At 33.7% G+C, this 23,602-nt stretch overlaps 1 protein-coding gene across 1 annotated transcript; it reads left to right on the top strand.

Moving 5' to 3' along the window:
• Nucleotides 1-416: 416 nt before the first annotated feature.
• On the top strand, nt 417-22,430 carry LOC134537702 (protein regulator of cytokinesis 1-like). The gene is made up of 12 exons (XM_063378427.1): nt 417-858; nt 2,314-2,446; nt 4,396-4,470; nt 4,609-4,683; nt 5,756-5,863; nt 7,016-7,165; nt 8,052-8,216; nt 12,996-13,219; nt 16,863-17,010; nt 19,108-19,266; nt 20,300-20,494; nt 22,160-22,430. The coding sequence occupies exons 1-12, from the start codon at nt 833-835 to the stop codon at nt 22,214-22,216; spliced, it is 1,515 nt and encodes a 504-aa protein (XP_063234497.1). The 5' UTR covers nt 417-832; the 3' UTR covers nt 22,217-22,430.
• The last annotated feature ends 1,172 nt before the right edge of the window (nt 22,431-23,602 follow it).

Raw genomic sequence — 23,602 nt, 5'->3', positions numbered from 1 at the left:
TGTTGATTTATTTCAGTTTACACAGTGATAATTTCTTGTTTTTCCAACAAATATAAAAAATTTAAAAAAATGGGCACTTTTACCCCTTCCATATCTCAAGAACCGTTCACTTTAGCGTGAGTATGAATATAACTATTTTTGTTCGTAATTTAATGTAGATTATTTTTGTATAGAATACTTTTTGCGCTAAACCGAATATTTTTCGAGATATTTGCGAAAAACTGCGAAAAACTACCATTTCACCCTCTTCCCTTCCCTCTTCTATCGTAACCCGACTCTCCAATTAGTGTAACTTTTTATTACATACTAAGGGGAATGGATAGAACAATTTGGCGTTGTAGGGGAAACTTTTTTTTTTGATGTTGAGGTTTAGGTCTAATTGCACCGTACTATTGGGATATCACTATCAGTTTATCAGTTGTGAAGTTTATTTCTTCAACTGAAGGTGCATAATCAGGTGTAACAGATTTGTGGAAGTCTTGGATCATAACAGCAGTCAGTGATTGGAAAAAATTTTCTTATGAATAAATTGCTAGAATATTGAATATTTTTGGTAATTTTACATTATTTTTTTTATAGAATTAGATAAAAATTGCAATTTTGATCATATTTATATTATTCGTACGAGAATCAAGTTCCTTTTACAGTATCTATGGTAAGACACGATAATTCTATGTGGAAAGCTTGGCGACACTGATTGAAAGTGTTTTGTTTTATTTAGAATGTCCGTTTGAGTTTTGAATATGTTGTTTTCAACTATTGTTTTGAATGTGGATAGTGGCTATTGAGAAGTCTGTTCAATACTGATGCTAGTGAAAGTTTTTATTTTATCATGAGTGAACGCATCCTCTACCCTGGGTAAGTAAAATTTATTTGTATTTTTTTTTGTTATACTTAATTTTTAAGTATACGAAAATGTCTTGACAATTTATGTACTGCACAGCGCACAAGAGTGCAAGGATGCAACACCTAATCAGAACTGTTGTACATCCTTATACTGTTTTCATCATGCTATAGCTCAGTGAAGAGAATAATTTTGTTTCTTAACAAAGGGAATAATATGATGTCGCGGCTTTTTTAGAACGGAAAAAAAAATCGTAAAACATGATTTTCATACACTACACACGCCCCTAATACTCTGAAGGGTTGGTTTCGTAGTTCCTACAGGTTGGTGAAAAAATTGAATTTTTATGTTGCATTACAATCCCTGTGCTTTTACACTGCCGGTGCCATTCATTTTTTATCTGCGATAAACAAGAATACATGTTTTCCATATACTTGAGATGTTCCTGAAGTAACCTTGAAAGGAATGTTTCTTAATTCATACTGGTTTGTTAAAAAATAAGAGTTTACAATTTACATTACATTACCTGCATATTCACACTATTGCCAACATTCATTGTTTACTCATGTTTTTTTTAATTTTTTTTAAAGTGTTTTGGAGAATTTAAGTCAATGTAAATGTTGTAATAAATTTTTTAAATTAAAAACTGTATTGCAATTGTAAGGAATTTTAATGCTTATATTTTATGTTTGTTTTATTATAATAAGTAATTGTATTACAAAATGTTGATTTTGTTACATTGCATTTAAAGTACATACTATTTTGATTCACATAAAGGACGAGTCTAATGGGAACCAAAAATTTGAATAGAATTGTTAACATTGTTTATTTTCTTGGAGGAATATGTGCTGTGCACTTAAATAGTTGACACATTGAATTTTGTGATTTTTCCGAGGAATTCTTTGATTACCGCCGTAGTTTATTCTGTGTTTTATATGGCTGGTGTTTCATGTATTCCAGTTTATCCCTGGATCCTGAAGGCTTGATCCTGATGGCATGATCCTGTTGGTTTGATCCTGTGGTAAATGATACTTTATGTTTTAATTTAGTGCATTGAAAGATTGTGATGGCTTGATCCTGTGGCACATGATGCTTGCTGTTTTAGTTCAGTATATCTGAAGATCGTGTACATGAAATAAATTGTGAAATATGAAAGAATTATGATTGTTAGGTTGAAAAAAAAATCCTTTTTATTTGACTGACGAAAATAATTGTTTAAATATTTTGACAATATTTGCTTTAGGTAGGAGGATTTTCCGATGTACTGAATTAAAACAGCAAGCAGCATGTACTATAGAATCAAGATCGTACGATCATGATCATTCGATGTACTGAACTAAAACAGCAAGAATCATATAGCACAGGATCATGCTATCAGGATCTTTTGACATATAGCAAGCATCATGTCAATGTAGTTAGTAGTTACAGTTAATGTATATTTTTGTAAATGATGTGGTTTGTTGTTTCAGGGCAGCTAACATTGAAACTATTGTAAAGAATGTAAAAATTGGTTTCGAAACATTAGAAAATGCATGGCAACATCGAGGATATGATGAAGAAAAACGCAGAATTGAAAGGCGTAAAGTTGAGATTCGAATAGTGGTATGTTACCAATTAAATATACTTTAATTATCTTTATCTCTGGAGAGTGTACATGAAAAATGTGAAGCATAACAGCACTATCAATTATTATTGACAGTAATTTAGGTTATAAATCACCTCAGGTTTGATGGTTCAATCCCAATATTCAGCATTACGCAATTTATGAACATAAAAATGATATCCAAGTGATTTAGAGCCCCGGTATAAACAAGGAAGTTCTGTTGTCTTAAATTCTGTGTGTGGTGAAACTTCACTTTAATTTTTTACATATTAGCATGAATAGGTATAAATAATATCTTTCCAAAAAAAAATTACTTTGGTTGATAGTGTGTTAATTTTATGGCTTCTGCATACAACCACCAGGAGAAAATAATGTGATATGTCAGGTAGCCTGCAGATGTAAAGTGTGGTTCAAAGTCTTGTGAGCTGGGCTTCATAGTGCTATGGAAATGTATTGCTTGGAAAGGACAGACGAGGCCAAATGTAGGCGCAGCTCTACGGAACCAAATAAAGCCATTTTGGCACAGCCCGGTTCTTTATTAACTGTTTTTAACATCATTCATCGTAATGCTGCTGTTTGTATTAACATATTGATGAGAATGTTTTGTGAAAATGAAAATTATATGCTGCAAACTATAACAGAATAAATAATGTTAAATATAGGAAATAAAAAAAAAATATTTGTTGCATAGTCACCTCCAAAAGATTGTCAAACAGACTTGACCACATGTAAGACAATTTTGATACTTATGACAATGTTGATCTGTTCACTTGGTTAAGTGTTCAACATTTCTGACTACTGGATTTGATTTCCGGTCGGGGCTTGCGTCTTTCCGACTCCGAAAATTGCCAACCTGGTTTTAGGATTCCATGTTTGTGTTTTCACGTCATCACCCAGGGGAAAGCAATGATCAGAAACACATGAAATTATGAAAAATTTAGTAAACAACAACACCCACAAAAAATTTGTTAAATAGGCTAGGTACTTATTACATGTACTTTTTTTTTTTTTTTTGTGGTGGTGGTGGTGGTGTTTAAAGTTTATGAGATACATAAAAATTATGCATAATGCTTGCTTTATGTGGATATGTATGTTTTGCAGCTCATTTTGTTGCTTTCTGAATAGGACGTGAACTAATATAGTTGCTTTGCTTCCTGATCGCCAATTATCATATTGCTGATAATGCTCCTTTCTTTACTGTGAATAACTTAGTTGCATTTTCCATGTTTACTGCTCAACTCCATTGCTTGTTAAGCACTTCATGGTCATATTTTGGACGGATAAACCACTCTTTAAGCATATGCAGTGCCTAAGGATGTTTTTCAACCTCCTTGGCCCCACTCCGCTGATTCATATTTCCTTCCCCAACTTCCCCGTCCATCCCGTTTACCTTTCTCGCTCCTCACCACCACGTCTTTTGTTCGCTAGATGTTTTGGCCAGCACTATAATAGTTACCTATTGTAGGCCACTGATATATACTTGAATAAGTGTCCAGTAGAGCTAAGGTACAAGTTGACGTTTGTGTGTTATTATGTACTTGGGCTTTAGTCATTAACCTCATGGGATTTATGTTAAAATGAAATATGTGAATATTGTTGGTGATTTTTGTGTGTTGTATAATAAATTTTAAAAAATTGGCAATGGAAGTGATATTTTTATCTAGTTTTCATTACTGTATATATTTACAATGATAAAAAAGAAACAGCATTAGAAAATTGATAGGAATTGGTGTAAATCTAATAAAATGTACTTTGTTTAAATATACTTAAGAATGCTTTGTTTCCTAAATGCTGTTACGAATATTGTGTTTGAAACTATACAACAGGTGTTTAAAACTATACCACAGGTTTTTATTTTCCACTTGCCATCTATTTTATTAGTTTATTCTAATGTAGCACTGATAGCCAGTAAACCAAACTCATTTTTTGCTTAAATTGTGTGTTTTAGGCACTCATACAAGAAGTTATTGAAGAGAATACTTTCGACAGCAAAGCTACTATAAAAAAGGAGAATTTTAGTGAGGTATTTTTAGCGTCGTTAAATGTAATGTTACATTTTTTTAATCACTCATTTGCTGCATTTATTGTCAGCCTGGTTTATTAATTGTAACTCCCGCTTTTACACCTGTAGTTTAAAAGTTGTTGGATATAAATGTTTCAGGAGAACTTGCTTGAAAATATGGACAACAAGATGTTCTTGGAAAATTGTTGTGTGAAAAAGGAAATAACTAAACAGGTACATAATGCCATAATTTAACTGTGTTAGTCTGTTAATATTGCTATAATTTATAAATTGTTATTGTTAAATTTACTAACATCACATGTATTTTTATATACATATTATTAAGTCTTTGTATCTATCCTATGATTCTTTATTGACAAATTTGAGGCATTAAATTGTCACTTCACACAAATCATTACATTAAATAAAATTAAATACTTTGTTTTTCAAAGCACTAGTCTAGCTAACCATTTATTGGTAGTTTTCATACAAGTGCATACAAATTATAAGATATACCGTATTGAGTTTCTGCAGTGACAGTACATCTTTTATAACTGAGATAATGTTAATGAATATTGCTTTTGTGAATAATTTCTTGAGTAGTGTTTTGGGAAAAACATTGATCCATTTATCAGCTGGTAAAGTGAAAGAAACGATGTATGTAGTTGGTTTGTGAGTGCTCTGGTTCAGTAGAAAATTATCATCAGTGTTGAGGAGTAGTTCATAAAAAGTAATTCAGTACAACCTGTTATGGCTGTACACCCTTTACGATTTGATCTCGCACACCATTTTATTTTATTTATTTTTTTATTTTTTTGTCATTACTGTTGATAAATTGGGCTTGCATTTAATGAAGTGAGCTATTAATTATTCATGTGAAGTATATATGGGCATTTGAGGTAAGAAAATGTTTCTTAGCCTCTTTTTCTAAAGTATAACGGATATGCTAGTGTGGGGTACAGGCTTGTAACACATGCTTCAGAATGCAATTTTAGCATGCACCGATGTGAAAATTTTAAGTGCACTGTACTCGGTAGATATGGGGATGTTTTCTACTGACCATATAATTGAAAATTGTACCAATATTTAAGAAACAATTTTTTACCAGTGAGTAATTTTTTTCTTTTTATATTTTTATCATAGAATGTGATTTTTTACCATTTATGGGATCATAAAAACAATTTTTCAGCTTGTATTTGTCACAGTTTACTCCAAATTGTTTTTTAATGGTGCATATTTTTGTATTTAATTTGTGTTTCTGTAAATAGTTCTAGTATGTCTTAGTATCTCTTCATGATGGTTTCAGGAGGATTCCTTATGTGAACCTCTCGAGGAAAGTTTCTTGGATATACAGTTGCTAGAAGAAAAATTGAAGCAGCTCAAAGCATTTGCTAAGGAAAAAGAGAAAGGAAAGGTAATACTTATTTTCTATTTCGTTATACTGGTTAGAATTTATTTGTACCTGTACTATAGTTTTGAGCATTTAATATATTTTTGAGTATTGCAATTTTAGTAATTTTTTGTATCTATTTACACATGCTGATCATGTATATTTAATGTTTTGTAGATTATTTTTTTTTGTTAAAAAAAGCTAGAGAAAGATGTAAATGGACACAGTGTTTATTTTAACTTATTGGTCACAAAGTACCAATCACTTACTGCTTTGAAACTCATATGTACAAACTAATAAAGTGTTTTTTAACTTCAGCAATGTACCGAGGATATGCATCATGATACATGCTGTCCAGTGTTGGCCCAAAAACTTTGTTGCTGGGCTGCTTGCATGCTTGGTCTTCGGTTCAACGTTTAAACATTGTATCTACAGATGGATAATTTTAAGTGTGTGGCTCATCTAGTTTCATAACTTACTATGGTTTTTAAGGGTTCTGAACCCAATTTGAAGAAAGGTTTTCCCCGGTGTTTGACAAGCTTCCGTGAGGATGTCTAGGTATTGTGCATTACAGATGTCTTATGAACTGTCATCATGGAGGTGAGGACCATTAATGGTGCGGAAGGGGAAGGAGGGAAATGTAATATGTACCAGTGAGGCACAGCCAAGTAGATTAAAAAATCTCCTTGGGTGCGGAATTTTTATTTTAGTGCTATGCCTATCCTAAAAATGTTGACCATATAGTGTTTGGTGAGCTATGTGTATAAACACCCACTAGTATCATTATGAAGACTGATTGTTTTAGAACAGTTATTATGTATGTGTGCTTTGTTGAGTTGGCACTTTTTGGTTCTGTAGGGTTCTGCCTACTGTTTAACTCTGCCAGTCCATTTCAAGAAACGTATTTTCTTCTATCTACGGAGCCCAGCTCGCAAAATGTTTTGCTCGCCCTTTGCTGTGTCTGCAGCCATTAGCAACAGATAACCGTTTAGTGCTCTGACCTGCTTGCATGCAAGCATTCTGTTATCAGGGGAGGTAGAAATTTGCCATGGGATAGTTATTATTTTTTTTATTATCTTTGTTGCTGATATTACATATTTACAGAATTTTCTGAATGGATGTGAAATCTTGTCAGGCATCTCACTTGATTCAGTTTTATGGTCCCTTGTGTTGCAGGAAGTCATTTTACAAGCATACAGCTTGGTAAAAGAGGCAGTCGATAACATCGAGAAGGAAATTGACTGGGCCAAGTCCTTGTCTTTTGAGCACAAACTCATTGGCAACAGCATATCGGTATTCACAAAGGAAAGCAAAGAAAAGTTAGAGGTAGGTTGCCAGAATTTTGAGAATATAGTATTTCAATGGCATGTCTACATTCTGGAAAGTCAGGGAAGCTATAATTGGCCAGGTAAAGTCAGGTATTTTACTTGAAATCCTGGAAATGTAATGAATCTTTAGTAATAGTAATTTGAGGGGGTAAATTCATGATTCTGTCTGTCATAGTCCATACTGTCAAGGTTTTTTTTTGTGCATAGTCAAACACACTATAATATAGCATATGGGAAGTTCTGTTTGAAATCAATTAAGAGAGAGAACTAGGCCAGTTATGGGGATGGTAGAGGCAGGATTTTCATTATATATTTCAGAATATTGAAACTTTAGTAAATTCAATATTAAAAAAAAAGCTAGTCAGGGAAATTTAAAATTTTGGTCAGGGTAAATCAAACATAAGTTAGGGAAATTTTATTACAGATTTGTGTAGACTTCCTATTTAATGACTAGAATGCATACTTAAAGGATTAATTAGGTATCTGATTTTATGTTTACTGTTTTGTCAATATAGTAGTGGTGCCCATGTATTTATCCAGTCAGTAACAGTGACAGATATCTGTAATACATATTTTCTATTATCTCTCAGTATCATTGTTTCGTTACTGCTGTTGCAATGCTATCACAACCTGTGGTAGTATTCGCACCCTAAAATAATTTTATAGTTATCGTACAGATTAAACAGTGATAATGACTAGTGTATGATTTGTTGTTACCTTTTGATTTTCGACAATATATCATCCTATTATTTTGAAATGAAGTATTTGGTGCATTATAACCATGTAAAAAGACATTAAAGCTTGTAACTACTGCACTGTGCAATGTTTTATTTCTTGTGTGGTATATCATATAGTATTTTGTTTTGGTTTGTTACATTCTGCAGAGTTTTCACAAAAAGTTGGAGGATCAGCTGAAAAATAGGAAAATAATGCCACAAAACATCATTACCAAACTGTCGCCGGTGTGGCAGTCTCTCGAAAATGATATTTGTGACAGGAAAGAGTTCTTTGCAAACTTGAATAGTTGTGCTGGATTGGCCATCACTGCTGTAAGTTTTCTTGTGTTGGCAGAATTCAATTGCAGATACTGTAAATATAATTTACTAACACTTGTTTACAGATTCTCAAATCATAAAACTAGAAGGCTTCAACAGTCAATTTTATTTGTAATGTGGCAGCAGTCAATTTTTGTTTATAACATTAATCAGACTTGCCAACTTGTACGATTTTCCCGTACAATGTACGGAAAACGACTTACTTGTACGGTGTACGGGGACGTCTGGAAATCTTCCGGATTTTTTGCATTTTGTAGTGTAGGTATGTTGGTGAAAAGTGAAACGTTAGTTGCTCGCGCTCATGTGTCATGTTTAGGCTTACTGGCAATTTTTTTTTATTGTGATTTACTGTTAGTCACGCCGTACCCTTTTCGCCGCCAACCAATACAAATATTTTCACAAATAGAAAATATACTGGTAAGTTTTGGATAATTAACGTACTACGAATACGTTTGTGTGGCCGTCTTTTGTTTAGATAGCTGTATTCAGCTTGCAGCGACAGTTGCGCGCGCACAGGTCAGTGTAAACAACATGGCGTCTCGCAGCGCGTGCCTTTGTTGATCGTTAAGGTTTTATATGCATATATTCTTTGCCAACTCACGTAGAAAGTTATTTTGTGCAGTGGATCTAAATCTGGTTTACATTTTTGTGCTCACACTTTCGCTCTCCGCCCGCGAAGATTTAATTTCCTTCATGTAATAATATTGTTGATAGTTGACGACGCTTCAGGTGGAAAATGCCTCCAAAGTTGAAAAAACAGTATATGCAAGTTTTCCTTGACGTTTACGCGAAAGATTTTCCGTGTATGATTAAATCTGGAAAAGGAATAAACTTCGCGTTTTGTTCGATTTGTAGGTGTGACATAAATATCGGACATGGTGGCAGAAGTGATATAAATGCTCACTTAAAATGTGCAAAACATGTTTCGAATATTATGAGTAAGGAGACGAGTTGAAAATTTCTTGACTACTTTGCTAGGAATGAAAAATCTGACAGTGCTGTGATAAATGCTGAATGTCTTTTCACAAGATTTCTTGTGGAACATAACATTTCGTTAAGTGTTTCTGACCATGCCGGCCCACTCTTTAGGAAAATGTTCCCAAATTCTGAGACCGCCAAGAGATACGGTTGTGGTAGAACTAAGTCAACAGCTATTATGCAAGAAATGGCTGCATCTGCCACCGAGGATATTATTTCTTTGTTGCTGTCTGTACCATTTTCGATAGCAACAGACGGCAGTAATGATTCAAATTCTAAATTATATCCTTTGGTAATTACATTTTACGATGAACATTTGAAGTCTGTAGTGTCCAAATTGCTTTCGTTGCCAGTTTTAAAGGGGGATGCCACTGGCCGAAATATTGGCAACCTAGTAATTTCAGAATTGGAACATTTGAATGTCCCTTTAACACACTTGCATTTTCTGCAGATAATGCTCCAGTTATGCTGGGAAGCAAAAATGGTGCAGCTTCTGTGTTAAGGGAAAAACAAGAAGCGCTTATTGTAGTTGGGTGTCCCTGTCATCTGATTAATTTGGCAGCGGAGAAGGCAGCTGCTGGCCTCCCTTGTAATGTCCATGACATTTTGATAGATGTCTACTACTATCTTGAAAAAAGTTCAAAAAGAAAAAAAAAACTGCAGAAAAGTTTTGATAACATCTCTATAAGGACATCAGTTTTTACAGATACTTGTTCCAAAACTCCCGCGAGCATTTTACGCACTTTTTAAACATTTTTGCTTATTGTACTATTTGAGAATTTTAAAAGTTGGCAAGTCTGCATTATACTCAAATCTTGGTAACACTGATAACGTGATAATTCACGTAATGAATAATTAATGATGGATTGAGTTGTCTTTGGAATACTGTTATTTATTCTATAAATAATTTTAATTAGAAAATCAAATGAGTTTTAAACAAAAACTGTAGATTATTGTCTAGTGTTCAACCTGGAATTAATGGTACTTCAAGGATTTTAAAATAATATTAAATAAATTACTACAATTACATGTAATGCAAGACAACTTTTTATAAAAGAATATATACATGCTAATATTAGAATTTATTGTTGGGAAGACCTCTAATATTAGATAAGTGTTTATATGAGTCAATATCTCTTCATGTTTTCTCCATTTTCCGCTTGTGCATTTCATTCTGTTCTTTTTTCCCATGCATGTTCCTTATACTTAACATACAGTGTAAACTCTTTATAACGTCACTCGATTTAACGACAAACTTCTTAAAACGTCGAAATTGCTTGACTTTGGTTGGTTTACCTTGTTTTCTATACAATAATACACACTATATAGCATCACGCTCACTCTCTTTAACGACAACAATACTGCATTATAAATCATTAAGCAGTACTTTCTAAGTTGCCGAAGTTGGTAAGAACTGCAGCTGTGTGCGTTCTTTTGTTTGCTGTTTTGTTGTATTATCTAAGCACATGTTTACTTTGACTGACGTACGGGAGATTCTAAGAAATTTTGTTTTTGTATGATGAACTTGCTCATGTTTACCTCGGTCACTAGACTTTTGTCAAGTTGTTGCACGTTATCATTATCGCATTTGCTCACAGACTTTCGAACTGTGAACATGGTGAGTCAATGAAAATCTTTGTGTATTGACGAAAAAGTTTTATTAATACTCTCAATAGAGGTGGTAGAAAAGATCAGTGATGTTGGAAGACGCTTTGGATTTAGCCGCTCTACCGTGTCTACAATATGGTAAAACAAAGAAAAAATTTTGCAAGCAGAGGAGGATGGAAAATCCTCTAAGAAATCAATGAAACCTCAATACGAAGATCTGAATCAATCGATGCTATCATTGTTTTATAGACAACGCCAGAATAATATGCCTGTCTCGGGGCCGATCATATTATTATAGAATAGTAAAATGATATCTTTTATTTCTCTCCATTTAACGACCACTCTCTATAACACCGAAAAATGCTCAGTCCATTAAGTGTCGTTATATAGAGTTTACACTGTATATACATCCATCAGCCATTCCCTCAAGAAAAATTCCTTTTTCTTTTCCTTTTAATCCCATCACGTCTAGCACCAGCATAGAACGCAGTTCTGTGTACCTTGCCACTGCCTAACCATGTCATAATGTACCTTCAGGTAATGTACTACCATGTCTCATGTGATACACCCCAGCTGAAACTTCTGCACTTTTGTGATTTGATAAACCCCAACAACGACGTCCGTATCGCAGACGGCGATGTATGAAAAGATACATCTAGAGTCTACAGTACAACCTGCACCGAATAAGTACTGAGTGTGGTGTAGTGTGTTGTGTAGGATCCACTTTGATCCGATGGTATTTTGTGTTATGTTAATTTTGACTTTAACATTATTTTTATCTATCAGATACAGGTTAAGAATCACATGAAAAATATTACTGCTTGTCTCAGTTATCTTTTTAATGGAAGCGGCATCTGAGCGGATAATGACCACTCAGAATAGACAAAAATAATAAGCAAATAATTTTTATATGTATATAATTATTTAAACATTTGTCAAAGACTGAAATAATTCAAAATTATTATATAGTTATAAAGCTATGGGACAATTGCATAGCAGAAGGAATGCAAACAGACTGCAAAGACTATTATTTTAACTTTAATTAATATAGTTTGTCTGCAATTTTTTTATTTTCTCATTGTTCATGTTAACTGTTTTAATGTTACAATTTTGTTTAGTTTATAGTTCATTATAAGTGTTTCTCATTTTAAGATGGATAGGAACTATGACCCCAGGCCATAGTAATATTTAATTAGAAAATCTGATTACTAAGAAAGTTTGGAAGAAAGTCTAAAAAAAATGGCCTGATAGTAATGTGAAGTAAATTTCATTACCAGTATTATTTTGAGTGTTGCAAGCTTATTAATCATGGCAATCATGGTATTTCATACTGAATTAAGTCCTCAAGATAAAATTAAATGATTGCGATAATATTTGTGATAAACATAATTATTACTACGAGCGAGATTGATGTGCCTAAAGCTAGGACTGAGGTGAGCTGAATATCTTAACCATTTCCAAATATTAGCTTGACTAAATATCTTGTGTGGTCACAGAAATTGACACTATTGAAATAGTCGCAAATAACTTAGTTTCTCCCCATAACTTGTGTTAAAACTAAGTGGTCCTATAGATTATATGATTATCTAAATCTACCGAACTGAAGCCGAGGTACAGTCTATATATGAGAATATTACAAACCCAAATTTAGTTTCTTTATAATTTTCATAAACAATAATATTCAATAAGACTTGAACTTTTGTTAGAAGCCGGACCCAACATAACTTCCTGTAATTATACCATTATACCTACAAAGTATAGTTTAAAGCATGTGTTTGGTTCCTTATATTATTGATATGCTTTGTGTGTTGTGCATGTCAAAACAGTAATGTAAATATTCTGAAATTATAATTTATCAAAACCTAGTTGTGTTCTAACATCACTGATCAATCAGCTGTAGAACTAAGTGTGTGTGTATGTGTATATATATATCCTGTATATAAATAATAATTATGCAAGAGGAACTGTAAATAGTCACTGCATTGTAATTGCACACCACCAGAACACACCTGTGGTTACCTCTAATGCCCTATATTTGTTTTCTCTCTGCCTTTTTTTTTTTTAATTATATTTTCCTACGCACTTGAAAATTTGAACCTTTTCTTTTCTGCAACTGGTGTCTGTGATTAAGTGTTTTTGCTGAGAAGCTTAGATTTTTTACTTTTTACCTTTCAAACTTGTTTGCAGCTGACAGAAGAGCTGTCCTGCTTGGAAGAAGTAAGGAAAAGCAAGTTTGAGCAGTTTGTGCAGTTGTTGCGCAAGGAACTGGATTGCTGGTGGTGGAAGTGTTTTTATTCCGAAGAGCAGAAGAAAGAGTTCCTGCCGTATTATTCCTCTGATTACTCTGAAGAGCTTCTGCGACTCCATGAGCAGCAACTTGAGAAAGTGAAAAAATTCTACAATGACAACATGTAAGAATACCATTTTTTATAATTGTAGCATTGTTAGGTGCATTCAGGTTGTATGAAATTTCACTATTCTAATGGTGAAGATTTTTGATAAAAATCTGTTCAGTTAAGTTGGCAACTGCATTTTTTATGGTCAGTTATATATTTTTTTTTAGTTTCATTTGATAACTTTAATTAGAACCAGTAAGTAATCAATACTTTAAAATTGGTACACCTATGAGAAAAAATACACTTTGTGTTGTATCGAAATGCAAGTTGCCCTTTTTATAGAATGTCTGGAGAAATTGGATAAGATAATTTTGTCAGGAAAAAATTTGTGTGGACATGCTGTTTTTAAAATATTGATATAAATATGTGTAGGGATATGAATTTTTTGTTTTTTAATATGAATTAGTCTTTTAGTACTTCCCAGTCATCTGTAAACATCTAACCTCATTAACGAACAAATTCATTTTTCTCATGTTGCAAATAAACTCATAATACAATACTTGGACATAAAATTTAACGTAGAACTCTTTAAAATGATGCCAAGTGTGATAAATATACAAAAAAAAAGTAACTTTAGGAAAAAAATTGTGAAAATTTTCCCTTTTTGAGATTTAACTATAATTCTGTATAACAAAAGGAGCCGAACAACAGGAGTTCTGAACATGACACGTGTAAATGCCTCAATGCTGAACCTTTGACATTTCCCACTAGACCGGAACTATCTTCCGAACTAAAAGCTGCAGTCCAATAGATACATTAAAACAAAATTAACCTGAAACATTTCAAATCACATTATAACACTAATATGTATGTATATGTATATTTGTATTTGCTTAAACAACAGAAATCTGTCAGTAAATACTTCCTACAAACAAACAACCTTATTGAGTGGATTCAGCATTTAAGATTGACAGTAAAAATCCCATTACTAAATTCTTTCATTTTTCATATTGTCGATTATATGAAGGCTAATAATTTGTTGTCCGTACAGTATGACGAATGATGGTCAAAGTAGTAAGTAAAGTATATTTTTTAAGTTGTCATTATTTACATATTTAAATTATCAAATAAAGTATTAAAAGATAGTTGTACATACAGTAAACTCCCGGTATATCGCGCCTCGATTGATCGCGGAATCGGGTATATCGCGGGTCAAACCATGTCCCCCAGTCAGAAATGAATAATAATGGAATAAATGGTTGAAGCAGATTAGGATAATTTTGCGTTGTAACTAACAAACTAAGCATCGGGCAGAAAAAAGCCTAGGCGTAGAAAATGTCCGCAGTGAAATTCTAAACAAGATATCTCCGTACATTATTCCTCTATCTTGTAGGGTTTTCAAATTATGGTCCAATCCAGCCCAGTGATATTTTCTGAAACACTAGTTCTTAACGTCGCTTTATCTCACAAATGAAGCATCGGAACAGGGACCCGATAAAGCCCACCGTCCAGCGACATTATCCAGCATGACTCGGCTGGGGATTGATGTTGGATAGGCTTGGTTGTCGGCAAGCGCTGGGTAGGGAGAGGCGAGCCGAGTTTATGGAGAGAGGTAGATATCAGAGCGGGGCAGAAACAGGACGAGGGGGAGTGGGGGAGGGAATGTGTTCACGCAGCACACAGGCAGAGCATGAGTCACTTGACTGAGCAGCGTTCCTGCGTACAAGGCAAAATCAGGTAGTCCGGTGTTTAAAATTCCACTCCAGAATCTTAATTGGTACTTTACTGGACATATGTATATAAATGTTTTGTTACAACTTAAACCTACAGACATAATATTATTGGGTAATTCATTGTATTATACACGTTCATCTTTTTACTATGGTATAATGTTTTAACATTAAATAGTAAAGTAAATCTGCTAGCGTATTTTTAATCTTTGCCCAGGAATTCCTAGTGGTCCAATACTTACGTGAACCATACTGTACCACTTTTGCCGTGAGGTAGTAAACAATTCCCGGAAATGTTTATGTGTAACGGTCTCCCGACCTTTAACCAGAGGCTGGGGAATATAACACTTGCTGATCCGAGCCACACACACTCAGCAACTCGACACAGCGTTTGGTGAAATAAGTAAAGACATAGTTTAACACGGTTTTTAATACGGCGTCACTGATTGCGCTAAAATTAAATTGGCGCAATTTTTGTTTCCCACACGTGACCATTATAATTTACTGTAAGCATGGATAATAAAGTTTAACCACTTGACACGATAGACGATTCTTTATTTTTTATTGTACGAATGCTAGAATCGTTTTTTCCTGTATCTGCAGCCTACTTCTGCAAAAGACAAGCTGTCTGTAAGTAAATAAAGAATTTTTATTTTGTCAATCAAACTCGGTACTTTGCGATTCATATTCAGTTTGAAGTATCACTACAGCCTTTCTTTTTAGAAGACTTCGACCACAGAATCGTGTGTAACCGCACACACTGCACTTACTTTTTTACGGACACTGACGAAGCAGATACTGTGGCTGACACCACGAGACTGGCAGCAGCTTGTGTGCCGCACGTGTGTTTGGCGGCGTTTGGCGCGCTCGTAGGCCATGCGACAAACTGTGCGCGGCACACGGAAAAATAAAAACAATTCAACATTTAATATTTATCTTTAAAATTTATTATTTTTATTTTTTCACCCGCGTTTAGTGAAAACTGCGGATGCAAAGTCCGCACAACGGCGGGCCGTCTATACTGTGCGTGCTTGCCGACCTATTAGAACACAGACGGTGTTTTATGCCTTTTGACCTTGGTCACATCGAAACATCGCGGTTATGCAACAACGCGGGTAAAAGTTATGTCCCCCGACAACCGCGTTAAATAGGGAGTGTACTGTACTATTATAAAGTTTTGTTTGGCACACCTACACGCTTAGGACATTCCCCAATTTTCACGAAAGTAAATATATACGGATGAATAATGTGGCTCCGCCATCTTTTATAGAGATCTGAGACTTCCACAGACGGCAGCACTGTATTTTGGGACACATTTCCGTTCCAATCAACTTCTGTTCCATTCACGAAATTATTCCTACCAAATGCCATTTATAGATGTTTACACATGAATACACATCAAAATTTTGATTTTATTTTCTTTCATGTCTGTGTTAGTTTTCATACATGGTGTTGTACACTGATTGTGAAAATTTCTAATTTTTAGACTGGTAGAGTTTTAAAACACTAAATGGCTTAATAAACTGCTAAAAATGAATAAGAAGTAAGTGAGAACCAGAATTTTGAGTGTAGTAATTATTAGTGCCCATGGCTGTGCTAACATGAACATTTGTGTTACATAGTACCTTCTTTTTTTAATGGTTCACAGTGCTTACCGCATTTTGCAATAACAAAATGTTTGGGGTTCAGTTATTGTAGACAATAGAAAGAAAAGGGTGAGTTGTAAGATCTTAGTAATCCCGTAAACTAACCAAAAATAACAATTCTCTGGTTGGTTAGTTAGTAATTTACATGTAACTGTTAGTCATACGTAGCACCAAGATTTTAGGACATTTTAAATATGCAGATTTCATCATATTATGTGTGTGTGTGGTCAGGGAAATTTGATTACAGATTTGTGTGGATGTCCTGTAAGCATACTTTAGAAAATAATGCAAACTAGTAATGTTGTTATTTTATGTCTGTGGTTGTCTCTTCTTTTTCTGCAGCAGCATATTCAAGCTGGTGCACCAGCGGCAGAAGCTGTGGGACATGATGATCGATATTGAAAACAAGGCGTACGACCCCTCTCGCTTGTTCGACAACAGGGGCGGCCAGCTGCTGCAAGAAGAGAAGGAAAAGAGGATGGTGCAGAAAGTAAGTTAGCTTATCCTGGCTATGAGTCAATTTAAAAAAAAAATTATCAAATTAAATAAAAACATTATCTAAAGTCATAATTAGTTACATTTTAATTTTCTCAAACCTGAAAGCCTAGAGCGTACCTCTAATTTCCCCCTTTATCCAAATCTAGGTGACAAAAAATAATAATGTACAGTAAATTAAAAGTATTCAGTTCCTGTGGTGTTTAAAAATTCTACCTTTAAAATTATTGTTTTACAAATGGTTTCCATAATCAATACATATATTGTAATTTTATTTATTAAGGTACATTTTAATAGCATAATATCTTGGGAAATGGTAACCGGATAGTTATAAAAAAAACTGACCTGGTACATTTGAGAGGTTATCAGTGTTGAATTATTTAATTTGCTTTTATTTTTCCTTTAATATATATAAAATATATAATATTTTTCCTTTTTTCCTTGAATACCGAATTCATCGAATACTAAGGATTTGATGGTTTTTGAGGATTTGATTGGTCCATCCCTAGTTGTAAGTAATATCTTCATAAAGCATATATTACATTTGTTCATTTTAATTTTGCTTATCCTACTAATATTATAAATGTGAAAGTATGAATGTATGTTACTCAATCATGCCCAAACTGCTGCTGATGATATTTGTCATGCAGCTAGCTCATATCCTGGATTAACACATAGGCTACATATAATTATGAAATTCCATCCGTAAGAAAGTGGAAAACGGTTAAATTCAGTTTTATAATAGAAAATCATGAAGTCGTAGACATACAAACAGTGAGTAAGTGTCATTTCTTTATGTCCGCCACGGTTATATAGTAAGTTCTGGCAACTTCCTATTCTTCTCCTTGGCGAGACCCGTCCGCTTAGTGAAGCTTGTGGCTGCTAGCATACTAACAGCACTAATAACAATTTAGTTTTGAACTTCGTTAATGCCGTGTTTCCTCGCATAATCGTTGCACATTTTATTTTAAGATCAAGTTTGAAAAGTAGGGGTGCGACGATTATTCAGGGGAAAAAATTTTTGTTAGGTAAAGTTATTCATAAAAACAAAACCTGTTCATGGAAAGTACGTTTATTTAAAAAAAAAGGTGTAGTATACAAGAGCACGCCAAACAATCTATATTAATAATTCATTAAACAAAAACCTTCCTTCAACTTTAAATAGAAAAACCAAAACTCTTAACGCAAAAGCAAGCCACTTGAATCTGACGTGAACTAACGTGTCGTAGTACACACTTGCCATGAAAGAATGCAGGCTATCAAATGTAGTTAACTCGGCACCTGACAGAGAGAGCGCGTTGCATCTAATTGGCGAGATATCGATATTCGACTACGTGCGCACGCTCTATACGGAAAGCAACATAACCAAACATGAATGATGCGCTGGTTACATTTTTATAAGCGGTAGGCCGCGGCAACGCAGACAATCAGATAAAGGAAATAACGTTTAAAAACGTCTTTAAAAGAAAATTTACATGTCGGACAACTTCGTATTTCCGTTAATTAAATAAGTGGTAATGACCGAAATTAAATTTTAGATTTATACTTTAAATTTTAAAATACATTGTTTTATATGGAAAAGATACCTACACCGCGGCGACGCAGACGATCAGATAAAGGAAATAACCAAATAACATTTAAAAACGTCTTTATAAGAAAATGTACACGTCATACAACTTTGTATTTTTCCGTTAATTAATTAAGTAAGTGGTAATGACCGAATAAATATTACTTTTCTACTTTAAAATACACTGTTTTATACTGAAAAGATACCTACACAAAGCGCTCTGCATCTACTAGCGGGACCAAAAACATCATATGAGTTTACGCGAGAGGTTTTTTTATCCCAATTTTGACGGCCTAAAATATAGGTGCGACGATTACGCGCATGCGACGATTATGCTATAAAAGAGGGTAGATTGAATTGAATTTGAAAAGTGCTACTATTTGGCTCGTACATAATAGGATTGGGTCATTATTAAGATGAAGTACATTGTAGTTTTTTTTAATATAATTTTTTTAGTTATTTTACTTATTTTGAATTTATCTGTGGCTTTATCATAATTTAATTCCACAAGTAATGTTGTTTTAGGATTTGCCAAAAATTGAAGAAGAGTTGTTGAAACAGTCAAAAACCTACAAGCAACAAAATGGACATGATTTCCTCATTCATGGATGTGCATTGGCAGATGTCTTAAAGCAACAGAAGGTTGATTATCAGAAGAGTAAAGAACAAAAACGTCAAGAAAGGGTGAGCTATTATATACATTTAAACAAAAAAAAAACCCTGGCATTGCATTATTATTGCCATGGCATTGTAGTTGAAAGCTGCCTTTTTATAGCCAACTCTGCTAGCAGTAAGAAAATTTACTGAGTCGAACTAGGAAAAATCAAGAAGCTTCAGCATAAACCAAATTTATAGAATATTAATCCAAACATTAAAGTATTATAAATACAAAAATACACTTTTTTTTATTCTTAATTTCTATTTTTAAAAAAGCTCAAGTCTGATACATGCCCTTTTTTCCAGTAGGATGGCTTAAAGAATACCATTTCCTGTAACTTTATTGATAATTTTTTTTTATGTTGACTGGCTAACGTTAATGGCATAAAAAGTTTTAAAAAAATCTTTATTTTATTGTATGTTATACAGTTTTCCTCACTGCCTTATGGCCAAACTCGGGAAATCAATTGTACAGTTTAAAAGCAACAAGATAAAATGCAATTTAGTAACTATTAAAAATCCTTTGTTCGGGAGATTTTTCACTTTTGTGTTTTTTTCAACTACTTCTTTACTTAGGAATTTTTTACATAATAAGATGGTAAAATTGTATGTATGTATTTATAGGTCAGTAATTAATTTTTTTTTAACTGGAATTGCAAGCTTTTGCAACCATTGTCTAAAGTAGCTTAGCTTTCAAGGCTGAAGCAGGTAATTTTTGTAGAATTTGAAGACATTTTTCTATGCTTAGCAGCAGAAGGTATCCTCGGGGTTGAGAGTTTTGTGGTTGATTTATCAACTCTGAAGATGCTTGCTGCAACTCAGAGTGAAACATCTTTTTAATCTACAACTCTAATGTAAGACAATTTTTTTCAACTTACTATACAGTGGGATTTTTTTAGAAAGGGTTTTACAGTAGAGTTATAATAACAATTAGGTACTTTCTTGGAAATTCTTTATTTCACAAGATTATCAATGTATGTACATTGTATAAATGTGTTGTGTAGGTGAATTTTTTTTACTTGCCATCAACATTAATGCATATTACGACATGTGTGTCCAGAAATTAGCTCGAGAGCAGGAAGCGACTGCTGGCGTGAGCAGCGTTACGAAGAGCAACTGCAGGAAACGGAAGCTCTGTGACACTCCCAGTGCCGACATCACCAACAGCAAGAAACCTCTGCTGCGGTCTGCAACGAGAGCCTCCAGCAATGGGAAAATCCTGCTACCTATCCAGAATACACTTAAAAACCACAAGGTTGGTAGTGACGATTTTGTTAATGGTGTACTATCATCTACCTTCAAGAATGATTCGTCAAAGTAGAAGGGATGGAGCCAGAAAGCTGTCATTTTTGATTAAACAGTTTTTAAGGCATAACATTTTTTTTTAATTTACGTTTGAAGGTCTTTTATCCGGCACGTTCTGAACCATCGGCGATGCTGAATTACGGAATTAGTGTTTTTGCCGGATTACCATACATCAATATAATTTTAAGGGGAATACCAAATGTGAAATATGACTGCTAGAAAACAGGAAACACTGAAACGATAAACTCTGAACTACAAGCGTCGGCAGCGCGGTAATGCGACCTAACGGCCGGAATCCAGCCAAAAAAACTTTTGGCCCCGAGCTGCTCAGTTGATGCAGGATCATAGAATGTGTCAAACCCTAACATGCCGGATTAAAGACCTATCAATATATATTATTAGGAAATGCCTTTCGTTAAGGCAGAAGGCAAGCATTGGTAGATTTTCTGAGAATTTAAAAGATTTACTCTTGATAATATTACTTTTACAGTTGATAGGTTATCAGCTAAAAAGATTGAAAACAAAATGGCATCTGGTTTCAAAGTCTCTTCCTTAAGACATTACTATATATTTTTATTTACAATTATAAATTTAAGATTGCAAAAATAAAAACTACAGGATGGCCATCAGACCGGAAAAATTGGGAAACCTCGAATTGAGCAGGGGCCCTGTTCTTGAAGCTGTCTGAATAATTCTGCTAGCGGAATGACTGAAATCCGATAGATATTTGCTGAATCGTATTCTTGAACACTCGCTAGCAGAATTAAGTACTGATGACATCAAACTGTCAGAATTATTCCGCCACCTCCTTTGCTGGCGGAATCGCAATTCTGGTAGAGATTTGAGAGTTTTTTGTTCTTCAACTTTGATTTGTTGAAAATAGAGGCTAGGTACATTTTGATTTAGAAGTATTTCATTATATAATGAGGTGAATAAGTTATTGGTGGTTTTTAAATGTAGCGAACCAAGTATAAATTAGGGATTTACAAAATCTGATTATTTACATTTAAATTATTTGATAAAAAGCCCCATTGCAGGATCTGCAAACCCTTGAGAGTACGTTTCCAAATAATTTGGACTACAAGAATTCTCAAATGCTTTGACCATTTAGACAAGTCATGTGTGTGGCACGGTGAGGGTTGGCAGCCCCTTTGCACGACTTGGTGCGTTATAATCGCCAAGCTTGCATCTAAGTGGCTTAAAATCTATTAAGCTTTTTTTTTTCCTGATTATTTACCATGCAATGTAAGGACTACCTTAACCCTTATTTAGCTGCCCGTCCAAACATTGTACCTCCCATTGGGATGCATAATTTTTAAATATTGATCATCTCTAGTCATTTTGTTCAGTGTATTTTATTTTTAACAAGTTAACATTTACTTTTTTTTTTAATTTTGAAATTTTACAAAATAAAAATTTTTGAACCATTTGTCCTTCTTGTGAGCTGGCCAGCTTCTGGTTAGCTTAAATTTTTTTTGTATGCAATACAAAACAGTACACTTTTTAAAAGTAATGTGAATTTTTTTTCTTCACATTTTTTTTTGTATAATTATTTTGATTTGACTGAGAACTATATTAGAAACAAGTATTTGTATGCATTACTGTTTTTTTCCAGGTTGCCAAGAAGGTGCTCGCTATGAGTGGGCCTACTTCTCAAGGCATTGTAAACTAGCAGCACCGTTGCTACATTCTACTAATAGTGGCGGATAACTTGATTCTTCCCCAGAAAGTGCCATTTAATACCATAGACTAAGGTTTATGTATGCCAGCAGGGCCAGTTGGGATGGTTCATGCAGAGTTGACTGGATGTATGTTTTATCTGTATTGAAGTCTTCGAGAGTCAATATTTTTAGTTTGTGAAAATATTATACACAAATTTATATTAATTATAGCGTAGCATTTAATACTAGCAATTTTACCATTTTCATGGCCTAAGTTATTAAATGGTACACTTTTTGACATGTAGACTTACAGAGTGCTGTGAGAGAGTTAAATTTTGTGTGTCAAAAATTTAACAGTTATTGGTATTTAGGAAATTTTGATAAACAGTGTATGTTTTTTCAATTAGTTGTACATAATTGTGTAATGTATAAAGTTAAGATTTCAGAGTTCATTTGAGATAATTTTTGGTTAAAATAGTAATAAAGGAGGACTCTTCTAATGATTACGTAAAGTATATGCCATACTATGCTCTATAAGTTGGCATAATGTGCAATTAGGTGGGAAACAGTAATTGAGGAGTGTATAGGGAAAAATGGATTGTTGAGCCATAAAATGATTTTGACTAATAGAAGGGTTTATATTTTTATGTAGGTTTGCCTTTTTTTTAAATGCTGTTGTGTTTTACCTTTCAAAACTATTTAGTACAAATGATATGCTCAACCCAGTTTTTGTGTTATGTTACAAAAATAAAATAGTAAATTACAAAAAGTTTAAATATTAGATTGTTGTTTGTGGTGATTACTTAGGAGTTATTCTCATGTCTTAGGAATGAAAAGGAATCAGGTCAGAATTAAAGATTTTTATTGTGTCAACACTTCATGCCTGTACTTGAATCCAAGTTAATTATCACGGTGCATGGTAGCATTGATTCCTTTATAATTGAGATCTGAATCTCATTTTAACTTATCAAATATAGTGAACTTTTATTACAAAAATTAAATGTTCTGGTACCCTTTTATTTTACAATGCATAAAATGTAGTCAAGCAAAATGTTATACTGGAGCATTTGAAGTGGTATTGCTTGGTGTAATTCTAACTTGTTCAGTCTCTTCATTGTAAAGTGTGCATTTATGGGACTTAGGATGGTAAACAAAACATATACCTAAGTTGATGTCATCTAGGGGCCCTACACCTGTGGAATCAGATTCAATTCCCTATCCTTGTTTCTTTCGTAACACTTCTCCTTGCTTCTTTTCTTATCAACTCATGTTTGCTACTAGTGACATGTGCACGTGTCATTTTTTAATAGTGTAACACCAACCGTAGAAGAGGTTGGGAGAGCACAATAGATTCAGTTCCATGTACAAAATAATTATACGTAATTGGTTTAGTTGTA

This window comes from Bacillus rossius, chromosome 12, assembly GCF_032445375.1.
Source record: "Bacillus rossius redtenbacheri isolate Brsri chromosome 12, Brsri_v3, whole genome shotgun sequence".
NCBI classification, from domain to species: domain Eukaryota; kingdom Metazoa; phylum Arthropoda; class Insecta; order Phasmatodea; family Bacillidae; genus Bacillus; species Bacillus rossius.
Note: the sequence above shows the minus strand (reverse complement) of the source record. Positions and strands in the feature narration are given on the sequence as shown.

Excerpts from the sequence above, each read along its gene's own strand:
- LOC134537702 (XM_063378427.1), top strand. The coding sequence starts at position 833 with ATGAGTGAACGCATCCTCTACCCTGG. Across the intron at positions 13,220-16,862 it reads AAATTCTACAATGACAACAT|CAGCATATTCAAGCTGGTGC; the intron begins GTAAGAATACCA and ends CTTTTTCTGCAG. Across the intron at positions 20,495-22,159 it reads ATACACTTAAAAACCACAAG|GTTGCCAAGAAGGTGCTCGC; the intron begins GTTGGTAGTGAC and ends GTTTTTTTCCAG.